Raw genomic sequence first — 20,858 nt, 5'->3', positions numbered from 1 at the left:
TACTAGAAAAACATTCCAAAACAATCACCATGATTAGGCTTTAATTACTCCAAAATGAGTAAGTGAGCAGATAAAGAAACAAGGAGGTTTTAGCTTTTCAAAAATATGATTAAGCTCATAGTGATTAAGCATAAAACATATGGAGTGGCGCGGAGGGCGAAAGGTGTGGCAGGCAAAGCAAGAAAAAGCAAAGCCTGTGAATCAACCACGCTCAGGCGCAAGCCACTGAGAAGAGGTGAGGGACTCATCTGCCCGCACCTGCCGTCGCACAGAGCCCAGCAATGATTGGGCCAGCTGGTTTATGTCTGATGACTCTTGTAAGTTATCTGACAATACAATGTTCCTCTGTCCAAAATGTCACTTCTAAAAATCTAAGAAAACCATACTTGGTAATAGAGATTCCCGCTAACAAGCGAACCAGCCTCATCCTTACCAATTCGGAGACGGTCAGCTAGCTGCAGACTGACCTCAGCCTGTAGCAGTCTTGCATCATTTTCATCAAAATATTTAAACCTAAACTTCAGCTTTTAGACCTCCCTGTCATTTTAGATAAAAACAGAGTTGGAGGAACTAGTTAAACAACATCTTGAGAATCAATCATACATGTCCAGGAGGGGGACGCTCTACAAGACTGCTGGCCTGATCTTAGAAAGGTCAATGTCATGGAAAAGGGAAAAAGAGATGGGGGAATGATCTGGAGTGAGGTTCTCTCACTACTCTCTGCCACTCTTCAGACTGTCACTCCCTCTCCAGCCAATCCCACTCCTCGCCCCTGTCCTAATCTCAGCTCACCTGCTTCATTCACTTCACACTGAGCCCAGATCCTTTATTTTATTTTGCAGTACTGGGAACTGAATTCAGGACCTCGCAGAGGCCAGGCAAGTGCTTTACCACCAAGCTATCTTTCCAACCCACAGCCCCCATCACTTCAATAACCCAACTAGGGTTGCAGCATTTTCACCTGCAACGTATTTCTGAACTCTCCAGGATGCAACTACCTTCCCACTGTATAAGAGCCTTCAAACTCTCACAGGGGAAATGCAAATAACAAGATCGCTAGCTACATCTCTCTCTCTTAACGTGTTAACCAGGATAAGCCCATTTCAGAAAGATCCTAACCAAAGCCCTGCCACACATCAGCAGGGTAACCAGTCCTGGCAAATTATCCAATTGCTTTGATCTAAGAGGTAAGAAAAAAACGGACAAAAAGAAAAAGTCAGGTGCATAGTGGCACATAGCTATAATCCCAAAATTTGGGAGACTAAGACAGGAGGATCACAAGTTTTTGAGGCCAGCCTCAGCAACTTAGCAAAACCCTAAACTTAGTAAGATTCTGTCTCAAAATTAAAAAATAAAAAGCACTGGGAATGTAGCTCAGTGGTAAAGCGCCCTTGGGTTCAATCCCCAATACCCGCTCCACCAAAAAAAGAAGGAAAGAAAGACTGTGGGTCATTGAATACGTAGGGTTATAAAAATAATAAATTTATATTACAGCATCCAGTATCCAGATTGACAGTATCATAGGATTCAATTAAGTCTCAGTTCTTCCTTTCCTGTTCCAACCTCTGTGATACCTACACTTTCTGATCAATGCTTACTGAAACTCTCATGCCTAAAGTTCTTCTGAGCTTCAAAAATTTTAGTTTGTCCAGGGTTACTTGTCCACTCCTATGATGTTTTCTCTGCTGGCTCCTTCTCTCTCTAAACAATCCTCCTGTCTCACTCCAAACATTCCTCTTTGGTGATCTTACTCACTATTGCTTCTTCTGAGATAATCTCTATTTACATGCCTCAAAACTTTCTCTCTGCATACCTGTTCATCTCTGAATAGTTGCTACAGTGCACCAGATGCAGCTCTTTGGTGAAGGTCTGCGGCCGATGCAGAGCTTGGTGCATGAGACACCTGGGAAGGATGTTAAGAACACATTTCTGGGCCCTATCAGTCAGTACAACTAGAAGACACAAAGGCTCTGCAGCTGAAAAGCTCTCCAGGTGACTTTGATGGGCCACCAGGTTTGAGACTCACCAGGCACTCCCATTGTCCCAATACCACCTACACTCAAATGTTAGAAAAGAACCCATAAACTTTCTCTCCACTTGCTGGCTCACCTGTCCTCCCTGTCTCAACTCCAAGCACCACTTCCTGTCATTTTAGTTTTAAATCAATCCACCCTTTACCAAAACAAGTGCTCTGATGACAGACAGACTCCAAGTCACTCAGTATGTCACTTCTAGACCTTCTCCACCTGTTCCCACCTCAAGTCCTCCCAGAGTCACCACAACTCAGGTGTGAAGTCTCCCATCCCCACAGAGGCCCTAGGGGCCCCATCCTCCTTGTTATTCTTTCACAGATTGTATACAATCCCTCAGTGGATCACCGACCCCGTCTCCCTCTAATTCAACCTCACTCACTGCACCAAACTCAATGCCAAACAAAATCTCCTCTAAGGCTCTTCTCTTAGTACTCTGGGTAGAAAGTGTTCCCTCTAACGCGTGTCCACACATACATGACAGAACTCTTTGTGCTCTGCTATGTATACCTGCATTAGAATTATTTGTGTGTGCTCACACCTGGAATATACCACTTCAAGAGTAGAAACTGTTCTCATTCTTCTCTCATACCCCCAAAGTCTTCACATTGCCTTGAATGTATTGTTCAACATGGAAATCTATCATATTGTTTTCTGAACGGCACACAACAGAGAACAAACCCAAACCCCATGGCTTCACGAGCCATATGTGTATTATTAGGCAATTCTAGCCTCCTCCAATCTCTAACCTCAATTTCCACCCACTATTACTAATCACATAAAAGAGTTAAGGAGCACACCAAAATAGCATTTCACCTGCCGCCTACCTAAATATTGTTACTAGTTTCTACTAATAGCTAGGTGGGATGAGGACTGAGTCATTAAAAGTACCTTCTTCTGAATCATGCATATCACTTCCTGTTCTTTATTCTTCCAAATAAAATACCCAATACAAGTCAAACTCTATCTTAAGAAGTAAAATTAGTTTAAAGCTAAAAAATGTAAAGCCAACATTTGTCTCACCAAACATTGTGTGCTACATTATACATACCTGAGTTGGGATACAGGCAAACATCATTAAGGTCATGTTCTGGTTCCAAGGAAGTAAATATTTTCCCCTAAAACAGTAAGCAAAGAAGGATTATTTAAATAGTTAAAGATAATTTTTAGCAATGTCACATAAAGAAAATGGAGATGTAACTCAACCACCTGCTGCTACATAAATAAAACAACCTAACTGAAGAAATCTATATTTAAAAAAATCTTAGAGAATTTGTGTATTAATTTATAAATGTTCTCATTTTAGAGATGAAGAAATTGAAGCCCAAATTGGAGAGGTGACTTGTCCAAAAAAGCCCCAGGGTTTTAAAGATGATACCTATATGTTGAAAAGGGGTAAAGTATAAAATAGATTGCACATCAACTTTACAAAAAATTTGTGACATATTCCCAACTTAATTTGTACTCAAAGAACCCAGAGGAGAACAGCCACCATGGTAAATGAGGACATCTGCCAGTCCTACACTTCAAATTCAGGGCACAGGGGACCAAGACAATGGATGTGAAATACAAAAGAAGTCTACAAATACATAAGGCCTGAGTTATTATGTAGATAAGGCCAAAATATTCCTATTTTAAATGTGAGGTAGTGTGCTATATTTAAAAAAGGAGGAAAGTAAAAGAAAAAACTGACAGAAGAAGGTGGGTGTGGAGAAGGGCAATGAGAAAGATAAACAAGGCAGGCAAGTCACGCAAAGCCAAGCAACCTGGGAGTCAGTCAAGAGGAAGTATTTAGTCATAAGAAACAAAAAAGGCCAAAGTAAAATTTACTGTAGCAATTACAGTGTGACGGTTTGAAGTTTTAAGTTGCGATGCTGAAGAGCTCTGCCAGCTCTTGCAGCTATTCGTTTTTACTAGAAGACCAATATCTGGCCACACGAGTCCCCAGGGTGGGAGGGAGTGGCACTTCAGCCAGGCAAGGGGGTCACTTCAAGCTCCGTGAACATCAGCAGCCAACAGTGACACTCACACAGCTCTCTCTCTCTTCCTTTCCAGGTTCCTAAGATAAAAAGGAAGTGGAAAGAAAGGAAGGGAAAGGAAACTATAATAGAAAAAGAAGGGGTACCACAGTTACAGAAATCCATACTGTGGGAAACTTGACACAGCTGAAGAGTCTGGGGAACACACGCTAATATCTAAATTGATAAGCTGCTGCCTTTAGGTAGGACAGAAGCCAGGCCAAAGTAACTTCCTCAGCATCAGTATGTATGGATTTCTTAAAATAAAAACATATGCATTTGTAGTAATTAAAAAAGTGTTTTCTTTCATTCATTCATTCAGGGGCTCTTTACCACTGAGAGACAGTCCCAGTCCTTTTTGTTTTTTATTTTTGAGACAGAGTCTGGCTAAATTGCTGAGGTTGACTTTGAACTTGCAATCCTCCTGCCTTAGCGTCCTGAGTCCCTGGATGCTACCCTACTGCAAGAATAGTGTTTTTAACACTGAAGAAGTTTGGACTGCCAGAAAAGCAGCAGAGAAAATCCTGATCTAAGACATGCTGAATCTTCCTGAGAAAGCAAACCTCCTGCAAACTCAAAGCCCACAGTGCACACAGCTCAACTGATTCCTGGGCACTTATCAGGGTAATTGTCCCTGAGTCACTTCAAGAGTCACAAGGAACTCACAGAACTAGGGCTCAAGAGGCAAAACCCCCTAAGAACAGCTCTAAACTTCCAGAGCAAATGCAGAGGGGGAAAAAAGGTAAGTAAGTTCAACACTTCAGGAGTCAAAAAGTGGAACTTAAAAAAACCAAAGAAATGGTCTGAAAACTAGAGACAAGGGAACAAGATGACAGGGCTGAGCTCTGCAGCTTCCTGTGAGACCAGCAGCTACCTCTGTGTGATTAATGCAGAGGCCGTGGGCCTTCCACTCACCCTCATCTCAGGGATAATTTATTTTTTAAACTACAGATGCTATTTTGCGGTTATTATGTTATTTTAAAAAATAAATTTAAGATTATAAGTTTCTAATTAATTAAATGCAAAAAAAACTAATAGACTGAATACATTTTTTTCCTGACTTACTTGATAAACTTACCTTCTAATATTTAAAATGAAAAAAGCAGGGGCTGGGACTGTGGCTCAGAGGGAAAGTGCTTGCCTCACATGTGTGAGGCTCTGGGTTCGGTCCTCAGCACCATATAAAAATAAAACAAAGATATTGTGTCCACCTATAACTAAAAATAATTTCTTTAAGTAAAATTAAATAAATAAATAAAATGAAAAAAGCAGAAGGGGGTTAAAGCCAGTAATACTGGATTTTATTATTTTTTAAATAACACTAAGAACCAAGGGAAGGGATATCAAAATATTCAAGAGAAAATATTATTTTTTAAGAAAAATATTGTTAAAAATCGTTATAAAGGTGCCGCCTCTAAAAATCCACCTGTTCAAGGTGGGAAACGTATAAAACTGGGATTTACAATAACACTGACATGGAAAGATAACTCATGGTCCATGAAGAACCTTCCCTGGGTGGTGACAAAGGCTTAGGATCTCAGGTATAGACTTTTTAAAACAATGGCTTTCTATCCACCTAATTCAACATCAAAAATGCACCCCAGGACTAGCAACCCTGGAAAACCTCAGGAGAAGGTGCAAGCACGACTGCTCTTCTTAAGCACAGACATCACATAAGCACCTGGCCTCCTCCTAGGGCTCCCGAGTGGATCCTCATAATCTCCTGCTCAGGAACCCACATCATTCAAAAGAGGCAATGGGAGTACAAGAGCATTGGGAACACACACAAATAAAAACGGGAGTAATTCCAACAAAAAAATACATACTGAGTTCTTATTCCACATTTTGATAATTCGAGAGTCTGCAGACAAAATCAGATCTAATGACTCCTGGAAATGAACTGACTTAATGGGTAGACCATACTGGTGATCTTTAACTAGCAGTGGCTTATCAGAACGAAGATCATATAATAAAACCTGAAAGAAAAAAACAAGTTACTTCTGTTGCAACAAACTAAACCGTTTACCTTAGAAAGAAACATATGGAAGTTAGAATGATAGCCATTTGTTTGTTTCATTACCTTTTCATGAACACAATCAACACCCTTACTCAGAGTCCTAACATTACCAGCAATAATCTAGTGAAGTCTTTTAAATTACCGTTAGAATGTATAGTTTATGAATTCAAAACTGAGAGTCATTTTTTACATAAACTAAGCTTGAAAACTTCTGATCTATACTAAGAAAGAAATAACTGGAAGTCCATAATTATTTTTTTCATTTGTTAATTCAACAAATATACACAATGAGGGCCTACTATGTCCAACTGCTGCTATCGTAATTGATGTGTGAATGAAAGACATAATGAAACAGGCCTGGGAGGTTAAGGCTGACAGTGGCAGCATGGCACAACTTCGGTAGCAGGAAAATCTCTTCTAACCCCTGTTGTTAGAGGCAAGGGGGCCTAGGGAAGGTAGAATCTCAGTCCTGAGTGACAGGCCCCCTCTAGCACAGGATGATAGAGGCAGTATCTATTAAAGGTGGGTTTCAGGTCTCTTGTGGACTTAAAGAAAACTTCCAAGCATGTGGGCTCTGCCTTCAAGGAAAGACAGACCTCAGAGTAGCCCTGCTGATGGAGGTTCTGAGGGTCTCACTGCAAGGGATATGGCTAACAGTGCTATGTGACCAAAAGGTCCCTTGCATACACAAATCTTGAAAGTATCTCCTGACCACATTTCCTATTTGCAGGAATTCTCAGGTCCTTTGACATGTGTTTAAACCCACTATGAATTTCCAAGAATAGGAGCTGGGCAAAATTCTATATTTCCATTTCTTGACCACAGATCTCTGCTTTGAAATTTAATGGAAAATGCCATTCCAAACCCCCACCAAGAAAACCCCTGGGCCCTCCTGGCCAAATTACAGTGTTACATTGTGTGCAGGTTCTGACAGACATGCATGGGACAGCAAATTCCACCATTATGTACAATTACAACGCACCAACAGAAGAATATGGGAGGAAGTGCCTGTGCCCACCCCACTGTTATCTCTAACTCCACAGTACTCAGACAACGCACAGGGGAAATATTTCTTCTTCTGTTTTGTTTTGTAGTATTGGGGATTAAACTCGGGGTCTCATGCATGGTAGACAAGTATTCTACCAGTGAACCACACCCCACCAGCCTCCTCCCCCCCACACACACACCTTTTTTTTTTTTTTAAATTAGAGCATTGTTTGTACATGCTAGCTGGGTTCATTTTGACAAAATCATACATGCACAAAATCCCACATCCCTTTTAAGTTTTTGAGATGGGGTCTCACTAAGTTACCCAGGCTGGCCTTAAACTTGTGATCATCCTGCCTCAGTCTCCTGAGTAGCTGGAATTACAAACATGTGCATCATGCTTGGTTAAGTCAAGCTTTCCTCAGGTATTAGAAGAATCCAGCATTCTGGAGTACCCTCATCACTCAGGCCAAACTTTAATGTCCCATTCTGTGTTCCCACAGTATGATTCTCCTGACACATGCTTCTGAAAGACCAACTTCCATATGACATTTCAACTTAAACATTATTTACCTGCCCTGTAGATGTTCCAACTGCCATGGTCAAAGCACCATTAAATTTCAAAGCAGAGATGGTTGGTAAACTGTTTATCCTGAAAGGCAAAATATTCATGTTCCATGAATATACTGTCAAACCTCTTTCTAAGTAACAAAGTCATTGCTAAACTTCACTTCAAATCTAATAGGGAGCTGGACACAGTGGTGCACACCTATAACCCCAGCAACTCAGGAGGCTGAGGCAAGAGGATAGCAAGTTCAAGGCCAGCGTTAGAAACTTACCCAGACCCTTTCTCAAAAAATAAAAAGAAATGGGGATGAAATTCAGTGATAAGAGTACCTCCCAGTTCAATCCCAGTACCAAAAAAATTCTAATGGGGAATTTCTAGCCTTTTGTTTGGAGGGTAAGTGCAGCCACACTTTTATAATCAAAATTTGAAATACATTTTACATACAAATGCAATCTATATTAACCTTCCATTTTAATTAAACCATGATAAGGTATTCTCAGAAAAAAATCTGTTTTTTACTTAAGGAGAAAACAATTTTATTTTTGATTTGGGTATACATATTTTCATTTCATAATTTGCTACATGCAGGTAAAACAAAAGATTATCTCCAAATAAGGACCCTAGGATCTCTAAGAGTATCAAAGACATCTCTACAATGCACTTCTTACCCACCAACCGGGAATTTCTGCACAAAAAGCAATTATCCAAGTGCAAATAGTGACAGACACGACTCAGAAATGGACAAGCATTCCTGCTTTCCATGTCTGAGTGTCCTTGGCCCAGGTCCATCAGGCTGCTGGCACTGAGCAACAGCTTTGCCTCTTCTGCCACCCGGAGCCTCAGCCTGGAACCGCCGTGGAAGTGGTTATCAGAAGGAAGCCTGAGGCTTTGCCTCCTCTTCAAAGTGAACCTTGGAAAATTCTTTAGCACACTAATACTTTTTTTTCTACTTACTCAAACTTTGTTTCTCATTAAAATTTTGCCATTGTCTTCATAAAAAGTACTACAGAATTATTGTATTTTGCAATTTTTGTGGTGAATGAGAACTTTGGTCCATTATATGAAACAGTATATTGCTGATGAACACCAAAGTCACTGATCTTTGTTCACTTACTTTGTAACCAATTTATTTATCTTTCATATTAATTAATTCTCACAGGTTTTCAGTTGATTCTGTTGGGCTTCTCAGGCAGACAACAATTTCTCCTGCAAATAATGATCTCCTGCCGCCCCATGCATATTTACACTTTTTTCTTTCTTTCTGTATGGACTCTACCTTCCAGAACTTGTTAAATAATGGAAGTGGTGGCTTACAAGGTTTGTAGGAAAAAAATAAATTCTAGCAATTAAAAAACAAAAACAAAAACACCTAAAACTGAATCAGTAAGAAAACTACTTTTAACATTTTTGTATACCTCCATATTTTTTTCTTCTGGTTGTACACATGTTCATTGTTCTTCTTACACAAATGTGAAAAAATTCTACAGGCAACTGTGATTTACTTTCCCACTGCACCATATACTTGAAGCATCCTTCCCTGTTAAGTATGCTTCTGAAACAATTCTTAAAAGGCTGAACAGTAAACATGCCATTGATGGATGCTTTTCATCTATAAATTCAATAACAGCAACTAGATCAAAAAACTATTGTTCTATATAGAAAGAACTTAGAATAATGCCCAGTAATATGTATTTGCTATTATTTCTACCAAGCTTTATTTAATCAATGTCCTCTGGCTCTTTCTAACACTTTAAAATTAGTAACAAGAAAGCAAGCTGTGGCAGCCATATCTGTAGTCCCGGCTACTAAGGAGACTGAGGCAAGAGGGTTGCTAGAGCCTAGAAATTTGAGGCCAACCTGGGCAACATATAAAAACCTATCTCAAAAAAAGAGAGAGATGTTAGTAACTGCACTATTGTGGATGCCCTGGACTGAGGAGATGGGAGAGTGAGCAAGTGAGCAGACATTTAAATGGATACTAGGTTTTCTGTAAAGACAATTTAGCAACATATCAATGGCTTAAAAATATGCTGTTAAACTCAGCATATTTCAGATTCTAGATATTTTCCCTCAGAAAATAATTACCAAATTATAAACACCCAGCTGATAGCAACAGTGGTCTGGTTACTTAAAGATATCTTCCTACATATACACAGGTCATTTTTACTTTCCTTTTTGTATTTCTAGAACTTTTTAATAATTTTTTTCACTAAGAATAAATTTTAAAATAACTTTTAAAAAAATTCCATCATGACAGCTAAAAATACCCTACCTCTAAGACAAAAGAAGCCAGTTAAAAAATGTTTGTGAATCAATATTCTATTTTTTAAAATAAATAGAATAAATACCCTCTTGTTTCTAAAGACCACAGTTAACAAAATATATTTGTTACAGGAATTGAACCCCAGGGTCTTGCACATGCTAGGCAAGTGTTCCACCCCAGAGTTATATCCCCAACCCATCCCCCACCCCTTATAATTTTATTTTGAGACAGGGTCTCGCCAAGTCTCCCAGGTTGGCCAAACTTGTAATCTTCCTGCCTCAGCCTCCTGATTCGCTGGGATTACACATGTGCACCACCACCACTGCCCAGCAAGATTGTTTTTTTTCACATCTCTTCCTTAGATTTTCTATAATGTTACCTCCATTGCAGTCACTACATTAAAAGAAGGAACAGTCTTAAGACAGATTACAACAATCTGCCTTTCTATATACTTTTTCCTAGATGTAACAATCAGAACTTATTCCAGAACCCAAGCCTCTATTCTACCTCAAGGAACAGTCAATGTTTAAGAGTAAGAGAAAATTAGTCTCTGCTTTCTAGGGAGTAGGTAAAGATCTTTAAGTTATAATCAATTTTTTTACCTTCCAAAAATAAGCAGGTTTCTGATTTGCTTTCTTTCATGCCTGTATGATAAAATATTAATGTGCATTTTACACTGATTTATTCTATTAGTAAATATAGGAATGAATTTTCCAATTTAAAATTACTTAATATTTTGTATACCACACCAAAATTAATGAAGTTGTTTATTTGCTTTAATAAGACTCAATAAAAATCAGGACCAAAAAAAAATGTTTCTATGCTCACTTTAAATCTCATAATAAAAAAGGTGAAAAAAATTATTCTTTGTTTCTCACATAGAGAAGAAATACATATTAGAAAGATACATCTTCCTAACTTTGTGATTCTTAATTTTTTTCCCCCTTGATCAAAGGTGTTTCACATGAACTGATATAAAAAATAAATAAATATATAAATTCTTCCCTCCTTTTCCACCCCAAAAAAGGAAAGTGCACAAAATTTTGTAATAATTCATAGAGTTCACAGTCTTTATATCCTGGAGTCATCAAACACCCACATTCCACATTATATGACTATAAAACATATCTAAAATCTTACTGAACTGAAATGAGGATGAACTGGTAAAGGCACTAGAACCCAGAGAAAAGGCAATTTCTCAACTGACTGTGGCAACAAATCCTGTGTTAAGGATTTGCCCAAGAGTATTCTCTACACGAGTTCATACATGCACAGGACGACACCACTGCCACTCTGATGAGTGGGAAGAAACAAGGGCTTTTTCTTCTTATTTAATTCAAGTCTCTATTCTTTTGTGTTAGAGGTTTTTAACTCCAACTATGTACTCCTCTTCTAAATGTGTTTAGTGTAGGAATCAGACAAATACGAGCAAGAAAAAATTAAAAACTTGCTTTCTTTCACCTTAGCATTCAAAGCACATCTTTTTGCCTGTTAACTAGAGTAGTATGTCCTTGGTCATACAGTAGAATCAGAATATAAATCTCTATAATACGCTAACACATTCCACAGAACTAAGACGTCTGTGTAGTATTTGAGAAAGAAATTCTATTTGGCTAGGCACAGTGGTGCATGCCTGGAATCTCAGCTACTCCAAAAGCTGAGGATCACATGATCGAGGTCAGCATGGACAACTTGAACAACACACTGAAAAAAATTTTTAAAGGCCCGAGGACACTCAGGACACTTGCCTACTATGTGCAAGGCCCTGGATTCAATCCCTAGAACTGGGAGGGAGGGAGGGAGGGAGGGAGGGAAGGAAGGAAGGAAGGAAGGAAGGAAGGAAGGAAGGAAGGAAGGGAGGGAGGGAGGGAGGGAATGGAAGGCAGAAGGAAGGAAAGGAGCAAAAAAGAAACTGTATCTGAATCAGCCACTTAGCTTTTACATGAGAGCATTTTTATGTAAAACAATTACAGTCACTACAATTTTTCCCTAAAGAGTTTAATCCTGTAGCGATTTATTGTAATTTCATATTGATACATTTGCTTAAATCAGAAGGTTCATATTAAATATATCACAAATTAACTTCTACTCACTCTGAATCTGCTGTGACACTATTTAACGCACAGTCTAACAGGCCAACTCTATTTCGAGTTCTTGGGTCCCAGCACTCCACTCGACCCTACACAAATGAAAGCCAATTTTAAATGAAAGTTACTACTACAAGAATTTTAAACACATTCAAAATAAGATTTATTAACACTGATTATCTCATGGGAAATAAAAATTTAACTTTTTACCTTATGCCCTTTTTAGTACTGTTTAAATATTATTTCATGAGCTGATTTCCTTTTTTAATTAAGGAAAAAACTGGTCATAAGTTATCTCTAGATTATGGGATTTAGTATCTGGAAGGTATAGAAGTATACATTTTTTGTTATATACCTCAGGTATATGTGCATCTTTTTAAACTCTTGAGTATTTCTCATTATCCCAATGAAAAAATGCAAATCTGGGAGGGGATATATATATATATATATATATATATATATATATATATCCCCAGTACAGATAATTGAATTGAAACTAGGAGCACTCTGCCACCGAGTTACATCCAAGTCCTATTTACTGCTAAGTTGCTCAGGCTGGCCTCAAACTTGCAATCCTCCTGCCTCAGTCTCCCAAGTCACTGAGATTACAGGTGTGCACCACCATGCCCAGATATCTAGAAAAATTCTTGACAAACATGAAGCACCCTGATTCAAAGTTACTGTAGTATAAAAGTACAGTGTGTGTTCGATATTTTTTGAATACTACTATATAACACATGACACCATTCTATATACTTTTCTAGTTTATGTTGTTTTAATATAGGTTATTTCATATGAATGTCATCCACACTTCTGAAGAGTTGCTAAGGTAAGTACAGTCACATATTGCTTAATGATGGGGATACAATCTGAGACCCACAATTTTACCCTTATATAAACATTATAGTTTATACTAACACAAAGACAGCTACAGCATCGCTGGGCCATAGCCCATAGAGTCCATCATTGACACAAATGTCATTAAGCAGCTTGTAACTGTATTACTGTCTCAGCAATGAAGAAACTCAAGTCTTAGGAATAACAACTAATTCACAGACATGAAGCCATCTAATAAATGAGAGTTGAGATTCCAAAAAATATTGCCTCCCATAAAAAACAGTGTAGCTGTCTGCAGTGCTCTTCTTGGGCCAGCAATCCCAGGGCAGTGGCAGGTTGGACTTAGCTATCTACACTTTCCCTCAAGTACCCAGAACAGTCTCTGTGGCACCCACTCTGATGCATGCATGACCAGAACAGTCAACAGTTGTGGAGTAGCCATGTCTCTGTGTACAAAGGTCAATGTAATATGCAAACAGCAAACCAGGGCCATTACCTCATTATCATCCTGCTCTGAGGAATCAAGCAACTGTCTTTAAATAAAAATTCCATTCACAATCAAATGTGAAACAAATACTGAAAGAAATAAAGTCAGTGATTGGGCAAAGATCAGGGATATGGGGACAGGAAAGATGGTTGAATGAGATGAACATCATACCCTAGGTACATGTATGACCACACATATCGTGCAACTCTACACTGTGTACAACAAGAAATGAAAAGTTATGCTCCATTTGTTTACAATGAATTGAAATGCATTCCTCTGTCATGTATGACTAGAACAGAAAAAAAAAAAAGGAGAAACGGAAAAAGAAATAAGGTCAGCACATGCTTACCTCAATTGTTCCTGTGGCAAACAAGCCATGCACTGAATTTATGTCACAAACATTGTTCTCCCTAAAACAGTAAAGCAATAAGGAAGAAAATACTAGTTAGCATCTATTTTTGAGAAAAGAGGTATTCAATAAACTTTCTAAATAAACATTTAATACAAATTCCACGGAGACAGAAGATGTGCATATTCTCTCATCACCTGCAAGTGAAAAATGAAGGAGTTAAGCCTGGGCTAGCAGCCACCAGACCTTCCAGTCCCCAAGGTAACAGGTACAACCTGCTTACCCGGTGACAGACAAGACAGGCTTTCCTTCTGAAACACTATTCCACCATCTAGAAAAGAAAGGGTCATTCTGCTTTCTTCCAAGGCAAGTCTCAGGAACACAGGCTATCACTACAGCAATCTTGAGACCTGAGTATGCTGATCTAAGCCTCATTTTCATTCTCTATCAAGTAGATATTTCACCTACCTCACTGGATTGTTGTGAGGACTAAATGAAAGTGACTGCAAAGTGTTCAGCAATATACATAGTATGAAGACACACAATACACCAGCTTTTATTATAATAAACAGGAAATCATGAAACTAAAGAGCAGGTAACGTTTTGTTATGCAATAATGTATTACGAAGCTATAAGCTTTTTTAAAAAAGAAAATAAAAGCACACCAGGCATGGTGGCACATGACTATAATTCCAGCAATGCCTATAATCCCAGCAACTTGGGAGGTTGAAGCATCAGGATAGCTGGTTCAAAGACAGCCTGGAAAATTTAGCAAGCCTGTCTCAAAATAAAAAATAAAAAGGGCTGGATATGTAGCTCTCCCCTAGGTTCAATCCTCTGTACCAGAAAAAGAAAAAGAAAGAAAAGCAATTCAGGCCAACATGGAACAAGTTTACTTGTTTTCATAAATCACTGTATACTCTTCTAATCTTCAAAAATATTCTCAAAGCAATAAGACAAATTCAACAAGTTCTTCCTTCACACAAATGAGAAACAATCCAGCTCCTATCCTGAACTCACTGTCTGGCCTTGGGCAAACCACTAACTCCTCTGATACTAGGCTGCTCTCTCTGTAAAGTGAAGACACTGGGACCTACTACAATATCTGATGTCAGTTTAAAATGAGCCAATATAAGTAAAATGGCAGAATAATGCCTGGCATGTGGTGTTTTCATTCTCATGGTTATTTATTATTCAATAAGATGATAACAATAAATTCATTCCTAAAGAATTTCTCTTTGAATAAAATGTAAGTGTAGCTTATAGTGTATGATAAAAGGAAAAATTTTTAAATCTCAAATGTCCAATAACATAAAAAATAAAAATTTAAAAAATTATACAATAATCAAAATTTTCCAAGTGAGAAAATGTAGAACAAAACCAAATCATAAATGAAAACTTAACACTGCAAATAAAAATATCAAGCTGAGCGTTTCTGTTTGTTTTGTTGTTGTTGAGCTCAGGGGATTAATTCAGGGCTTCATGCATGTGACCCAAGTAGGAAGCCAATGAGTCTTATCCCCAGCCCTAAGCTGAGTCCTTTCAAAGGAAATAGGACTCAGCTTAGGGCTGGAGAAGTTTTAAATCGAGAATTGAAATTTTTAAAGAAATCATCAGGTCTCTTAGTGAAAGTTTTAAGAAAAAAAAATTAAACTAAGTGGAACAAAGTTCTACTTAAATATAATACAGATTATCAGATTAAAAACTTGAGCACCTAGCACCATCTCCTGGTCAAAATAAATACAGCATCACTTCAAATAATACTCACGCAGCATTAGTTTGTAGAGGATTCAGATATCGTCCTTGTTCTAAATTTAATCTGTAAACTTCAGAGCTGCAAAGAAATGAAGAAAGCTAAAAATATGACAAACTACAATAAACTTTTATTTAAATAAATGTAAATTTCAGAACTACATACATATATCACTTATAAAATATATGCATGATTAATTATCATCATCATAACTCATCACTTTCCTTTGCAAAACTGATAAAAAGATTTATTTCAGATCTAAAATATATTCATCTTATTTACAAACCCGTAATGTATAAAGGTAAGTTAAACTATTTGTTGAGGAAATATCATAAAGTAATTAGACTATTTACAAATAACACAGAAAATGCAAGATTCAAAGGTATATATATCTAATATAAAATAAAAGATTAGAAGGAAATACAACAAAATACTAGCAAAGGTTTTCTCTGGGTTTATGGATGAATTTTCTTTTTCATACTTTTTTTACATTTTCAAATTTTTCTATAAGGGATAGGAATTTTCTTTTTTAATATCTTTTTAGTTGGACACAATGCCTTTATTTTATTTATTTATATGTGGGGCTGAGAACTGAACTCAAGGCCTTACATATGTTAGGCCAGTACTCTATTGCTGAGCTACAACCTCAGCCCCTGAATTTTCTTTATATTTATAAAAAGGTGACACTTAAGGATAAGAAGTTTTAGAATACTATATAACAGGGCTAAGAAATGAACCTCACCAACAAAATTATCCTACTAGGTTGCAGATATAGCTCTCTGTATTTAGAGAATAGGCAACAGAAGTCAAGGGTCACATCCTAAATGATATAGTCTCCTTGAAACATAAAGCAACTTAAAAGCAGGGATCATGTATTATTCTTGCATAAAGCTGCTCCCAATGTTTTTTAACTAGAGTCCATAACCACATATGACCTCAATTACAAAATGGTTCAGAGAGAAATACATTACTGATACTGAATAAAACTTAAAGCAGAACTACAAGTTTGGAAAAATAAAGAGAAATCTGGGAAACAGAGTAAAATAAACAAATATGTATCTTGTACATTGTGGCAACTGGGCTATAGTGAACAGGCTTATATTTCCTAACAGCATTTCCTGCTTTAACCACTGTAACATAAAACTACCATAAATACTTTTAATGTTAGAATATTTTATTAAGCAGAACAACAGGTATTAAAATGTTACGATACCTCTTATACACAAAACGCACCAGTGTGTAACTAGTAGACTTATTTTTGGCTTATTCCTTGGTTTCTTTTTTCTTTTTTTGTTACTGGGGATTGAACCCAGGGGTGCTTAACCACTGAGTCACATCCCCAGCCCTTTTTATTTTGAGACAGTGTCTCACTAAGGTACTTAGGGCCTCGCTAAATTGCTGAGGCCCACTTTGAACATGTAATCCTCATGCCTCAACCTCCCAAGCAGCTAGGATGATTACTGGCATGCACCCACCACACCCTACAAAGATTTTTTTCTTTAAAATAATAACCATATATCACTTTATCTGTTAAGGCTATTTAAACAGAGAAACTATACAGGAAATTTATTAAGAGAAATTGTTTGTGAAGTGAAAAGGAAAAAGAAAAAGAGTGAGTAGATCCAATACCTTGCACCAACAAAGTACAAATCACAGGATGGATAGTGATAAGAGAAATCTCTCCCGAACTTTGGTATTCTGGTTTTGTAGTAAAAACCTGATTGTGAATGAAATTCAATATATCTATCATTATGTAAGAAGACAATCTGAAAATAAAAGAAAATCACTTTACTTAGGTTTCTACATAAAGTTTTGATTTCATCATCACCAAAGCAAGAAAAAAAAAAAACTGATCGCTCTCACACTTATTCTCTCTAAACACATAGACATCCCACACACTCCAGTGGAATTAAGAATCACAACTCTGGGCTGGGGCTATAACTCAATGGCAGAGGACTTGCTTTGCATGTAAAAGGGACTGGGTTTGATCTTCAGCACCACACATAAATAAGTAAAAAAAAAAAAAAATAAAGGCCCATTAACAACTAAAAATATCTATTAAAAAAAAAAAAAAACTTAAGAAAAAGAATCTCTGTTTCCTGATCCTTTCCTGCACCTCAACATCGTCTCTGAGAGCCTTTCCTTCTAACCAACAGAACTAAGACAAATGCCTTTCACTGACGTAGCTCCAACACATTCTAATGTGGAGTGATGTATACTAGTTGCAAGAGCACCTTTCTGCTTCACTGAAGAACACATTCTAATAATCCCACACAGTCACACAGTTTGATAAACTCATTTAATTTAATTTTAATGTTCTACAAAGGTAACTGAAAACCCTACAGATAGCATTTAATTGCAAATTTGTCAATATTAAAAAATATATATTTTAAAATTGTATGTCCTCAAAATACATGAAAAAAGCTACCACAGATAAAAGGATAAACCGAAAACTCAGTTCTCAGAACTAAAGACAATACACGAACCATGTCAGGGGCTGGGATTGTGGCTCAGCGGTAGAGCGCTCCCCTAGCATGAAGCATGTCAGCTAAGAAAATTCAATTTTCCTTCAAGTCGACTTTTTTTTTTTTTTTTTAATGGTGATGGGATTGAATTCAGGGCCTTGCACACAGTAGGAAAGTGCTCTACTATTGAACTGCACCCCCAGCCCTTCCTCACAATGCCATTTAACATCACTAAATAATGCTTTTATTTTAATAAATTTATTTTAGCTGGTACATAAAAATTATAGATATTAATGGGACATCATGATGTTTCATAAAAATTTTTCACTTTAAATTGAATAAAGGCTTTATTAACATTTTCTAATTGTAGAAAATGACCATAAGAATTGAAAGATGGACCAACAGCATAAAGAAAAGCAAACAAATAAATCTGTTTAGTTGTGTTCTGAATTGTACCAGAAGACACCACAACCACTTGCTGGGTCAAGAAAATGAAATGTACAACAGTGCTAATTTACTCTTATGATTCTGAGAGCAAAAACAACCTGGCAACAAACCTAAGTTCAAAAATCAGAATTACAAATCTAGTACATAAGATGGTCTATAAAAAATGACTGCTTCTAATTCTTAAAAATGGAGATAAAGTCTTATCAATGGAAAGCTAAATTAGACAGGCCAAAAGTCATCTCTGCCTCAGTTGTCCTAAAAAATACTACACATCACACATGCACCAAACTACAAGAATATTAAGAGAAAAAAGATAGGTTATCTACTAATACACAATCTTCTTTAACAACTGAAAATTGAATATCTTTATCCTTATAAATTCCACTCACTCATTCCTTTAATATAACCAGCACAAATCCATGCTGTCAAACATACCTTTGAATAGTCATCTGATAAAATTTCAAAGGTGACAACTGAAAAAGAATAGGGGAAAAATGCAATTATCAATCAACATTCTTTAAAAAAAAAAATCTTGAAGCAAAGATTCTAATTCAACGCAGAAATTATACAGAAATACTGTTTAACCCATACAAGAATAAAACTGCCACGTTGCCCCCAAAATGACAAATGGAAAATTCAATATAAACCATCTAGATTTTTATAGAACGAAGCAAATCCACAAAATATGACTTCTAAATTTTGTCAGTATTTTACCCAGATGTTCAAAATAATTTTTAAGACTTTCAAATATACATTTAAAAACATTTTAAATATTGATTAAAAAATGATAATAGAGCTGGGGTTGTAGCTTATGGTAGAGCACTTGTCTAGCATGTGAGGCACTGAGTTCAATCCTCAGCACCACATAAAAATAAATAAATAAAGTGCCACGACACTTTTATTTTATTTAAATCAGTCAGGGTCACTCAAGGTGAATTTGAGTTGGCACGAAAATAATTACACACAGACAGAAAATACCCTTTTTTTGGATCCAGTGACAGCTCTCGACCTTAGGGGTCCTTTGGAAAGACAGAGAGCCACCTGGATTCTTTATTCTTACATAGGGGGCACACAAGGGGAGGTTCCATGGAACACACTATCCCAAAAAAGATTAAGGGGTAATATTACAAAGGAACAAGAAGGCAGCCCACTCCACAGGTAACACCCACTTCCAAAGCTTTGCTCCTCTGCTGAGGGGAGATAGGGATCCTCCTGCTTCCCAGTTAGGGAAGCCAGTCTCCACATTTCCATCGCTCAAAGCTAGGGGGCGCTCAGCTCCCGACTATAAAGGTAATGTGCTCATCTACAACTAAAAATATTTTTTAAAAAGGGTAACAGTAACTCTACCTATTCATAGTTTATCTGCTAAATAAAAGTAAAGAATGAAAACCACTGTACTAGTGGCACACAGAAGTTCTAGTTTTCAAAAGGCAAAGGGTGAGACAAGTTAGAATGCGCTTGTAATTCTTCTAAGGAAACTCCCCAGGGTGTGGTGGTACACACCTATAATCCCAGCAACTAGGGAGGCTGAGGCAGGAGGATCACAAATTCAAGGCCAGCTTCAGCAACTTAGTGAGGCCCTTAGTAACCTCCCATTAACTCCTTTTCCCTTAATCCCCAACACAGGGCCAGCTAATAAAAGTTGAACTTCCCCATTTTAATGTGCCTTCCATGCTTGACAGAACCTGAGAATGACTCTCAGTGACCTTTACTCTAGTACAATCCTTGCTGCTCTGCGAGTGTGGGAGGACCCTGTGACTTGCTGAGATACCACTCCTCTGAAATGTTACCTTATATATCAAAGGGGAGATTTATAATCATATGAGCCTATAGAAACAGTTTCCTTTTGCTGGTAGTGAAGGGAGAGTCATAAAGATGCAAAGCACTAGAAGGATCTAATGAGCTGCTGCTGGCTTAAATGTGGAGGTGACCACGGGACAAGGCATGCAGGCATCTTTAACAAGCCAACATAGCCAGCGGACAGCAAGAAATGGGATCCCCAGTCCTACAAGCACAACAAACTGAAGTATGCCAACAACCTGAGTGAGTCTGGAAGCACAGTCTTATGTTCAGTCCTACAAACAAGAGCACAGCTGGCCGGCACCCTGATTCAGCCCTGAACACAGGACACAGCAGAGCCTGGAAGGACTTACTGACTTACAGAATAGCAAGCTGCTAAATGGATCTTTAAACCACTAGGTTTGTACTAATTTGATACATAACAATAGAAAACTAATATACAACTGTTGTGGTTTAGATATGAGGTGTCCTCCAAAAGTTCCTGTGTGAATGCGGGACTATGTCAGAGGTGAAATGATTGGATTATGAGAGTAGTGGGTAGATGGGCCCAAGCTAGTTCTAATGGACTAACTGGGCGTGGCTGGAGGAGGTGAGTCACTGGGGGTGTGCCCTGGAAGGGTGCATCTTCCCTGAGGCCCCTTCCCTACTTTCTCTCTGCTTTCTAGTCACCATGAGGTAGGCAGCACTTCACCATGCTCTTCCACAGTGATGTCCTGACTTGCCCTGGGCCCAGAGCAATGGCCAACCACT

General features: G+C 37.7%; 1 protein-coding gene across 1 annotated transcript in view; it reads right to left on the bottom strand.

Moving 5' to 3' along the window:
* The window catches only part of Nol10 (nucleolar protein 10), an 83,464-nt gene that overhangs the window by 54,716 nt on the left and 7,890 nt on the right, over positions 1-20,858 (bottom strand). Inside the window, exons 5-12 of the mRNA XM_005327357.5 lie at positions 18,744-18,781; positions 17,026-17,162; positions 15,412-15,477; positions 13,644-13,704; positions 11,977-12,062; positions 7,626-7,704; positions 5,875-6,024; positions 3,082-3,148 (exon numbers count right to left, since the gene is read on the bottom strand). Of these exons, the coding sequence (XP_005327414.1) occupies positions 3,082-3,148; positions 5,875-6,024; positions 7,626-7,704; positions 11,977-12,062; positions 13,644-13,704; positions 15,412-15,477; positions 17,026-17,162; positions 18,744-18,781 (684 nt within the window). The remainder of the gene's footprint in view (positions 1-3,081; positions 3,149-5,874; positions 6,025-7,625; positions 7,705-11,976; positions 12,063-13,643; positions 13,705-15,411; positions 15,478-17,025; positions 17,163-18,743; positions 18,782-20,858) is intronic.

This window comes from Ictidomys tridecemlineatus, chromosome 12, assembly GCF_052094955.1.
Source record: "Ictidomys tridecemlineatus isolate mIctTri1 chromosome 12, mIctTri1.hap1, whole genome shotgun sequence".
NCBI lineage: Eukaryota > Metazoa > Chordata > Mammalia > Rodentia > Sciuridae > Ictidomys > Ictidomys tridecemlineatus.
Note: the sequence above shows the minus strand (reverse complement) of the source record. Positions and strands in the feature narration are given on the sequence as shown.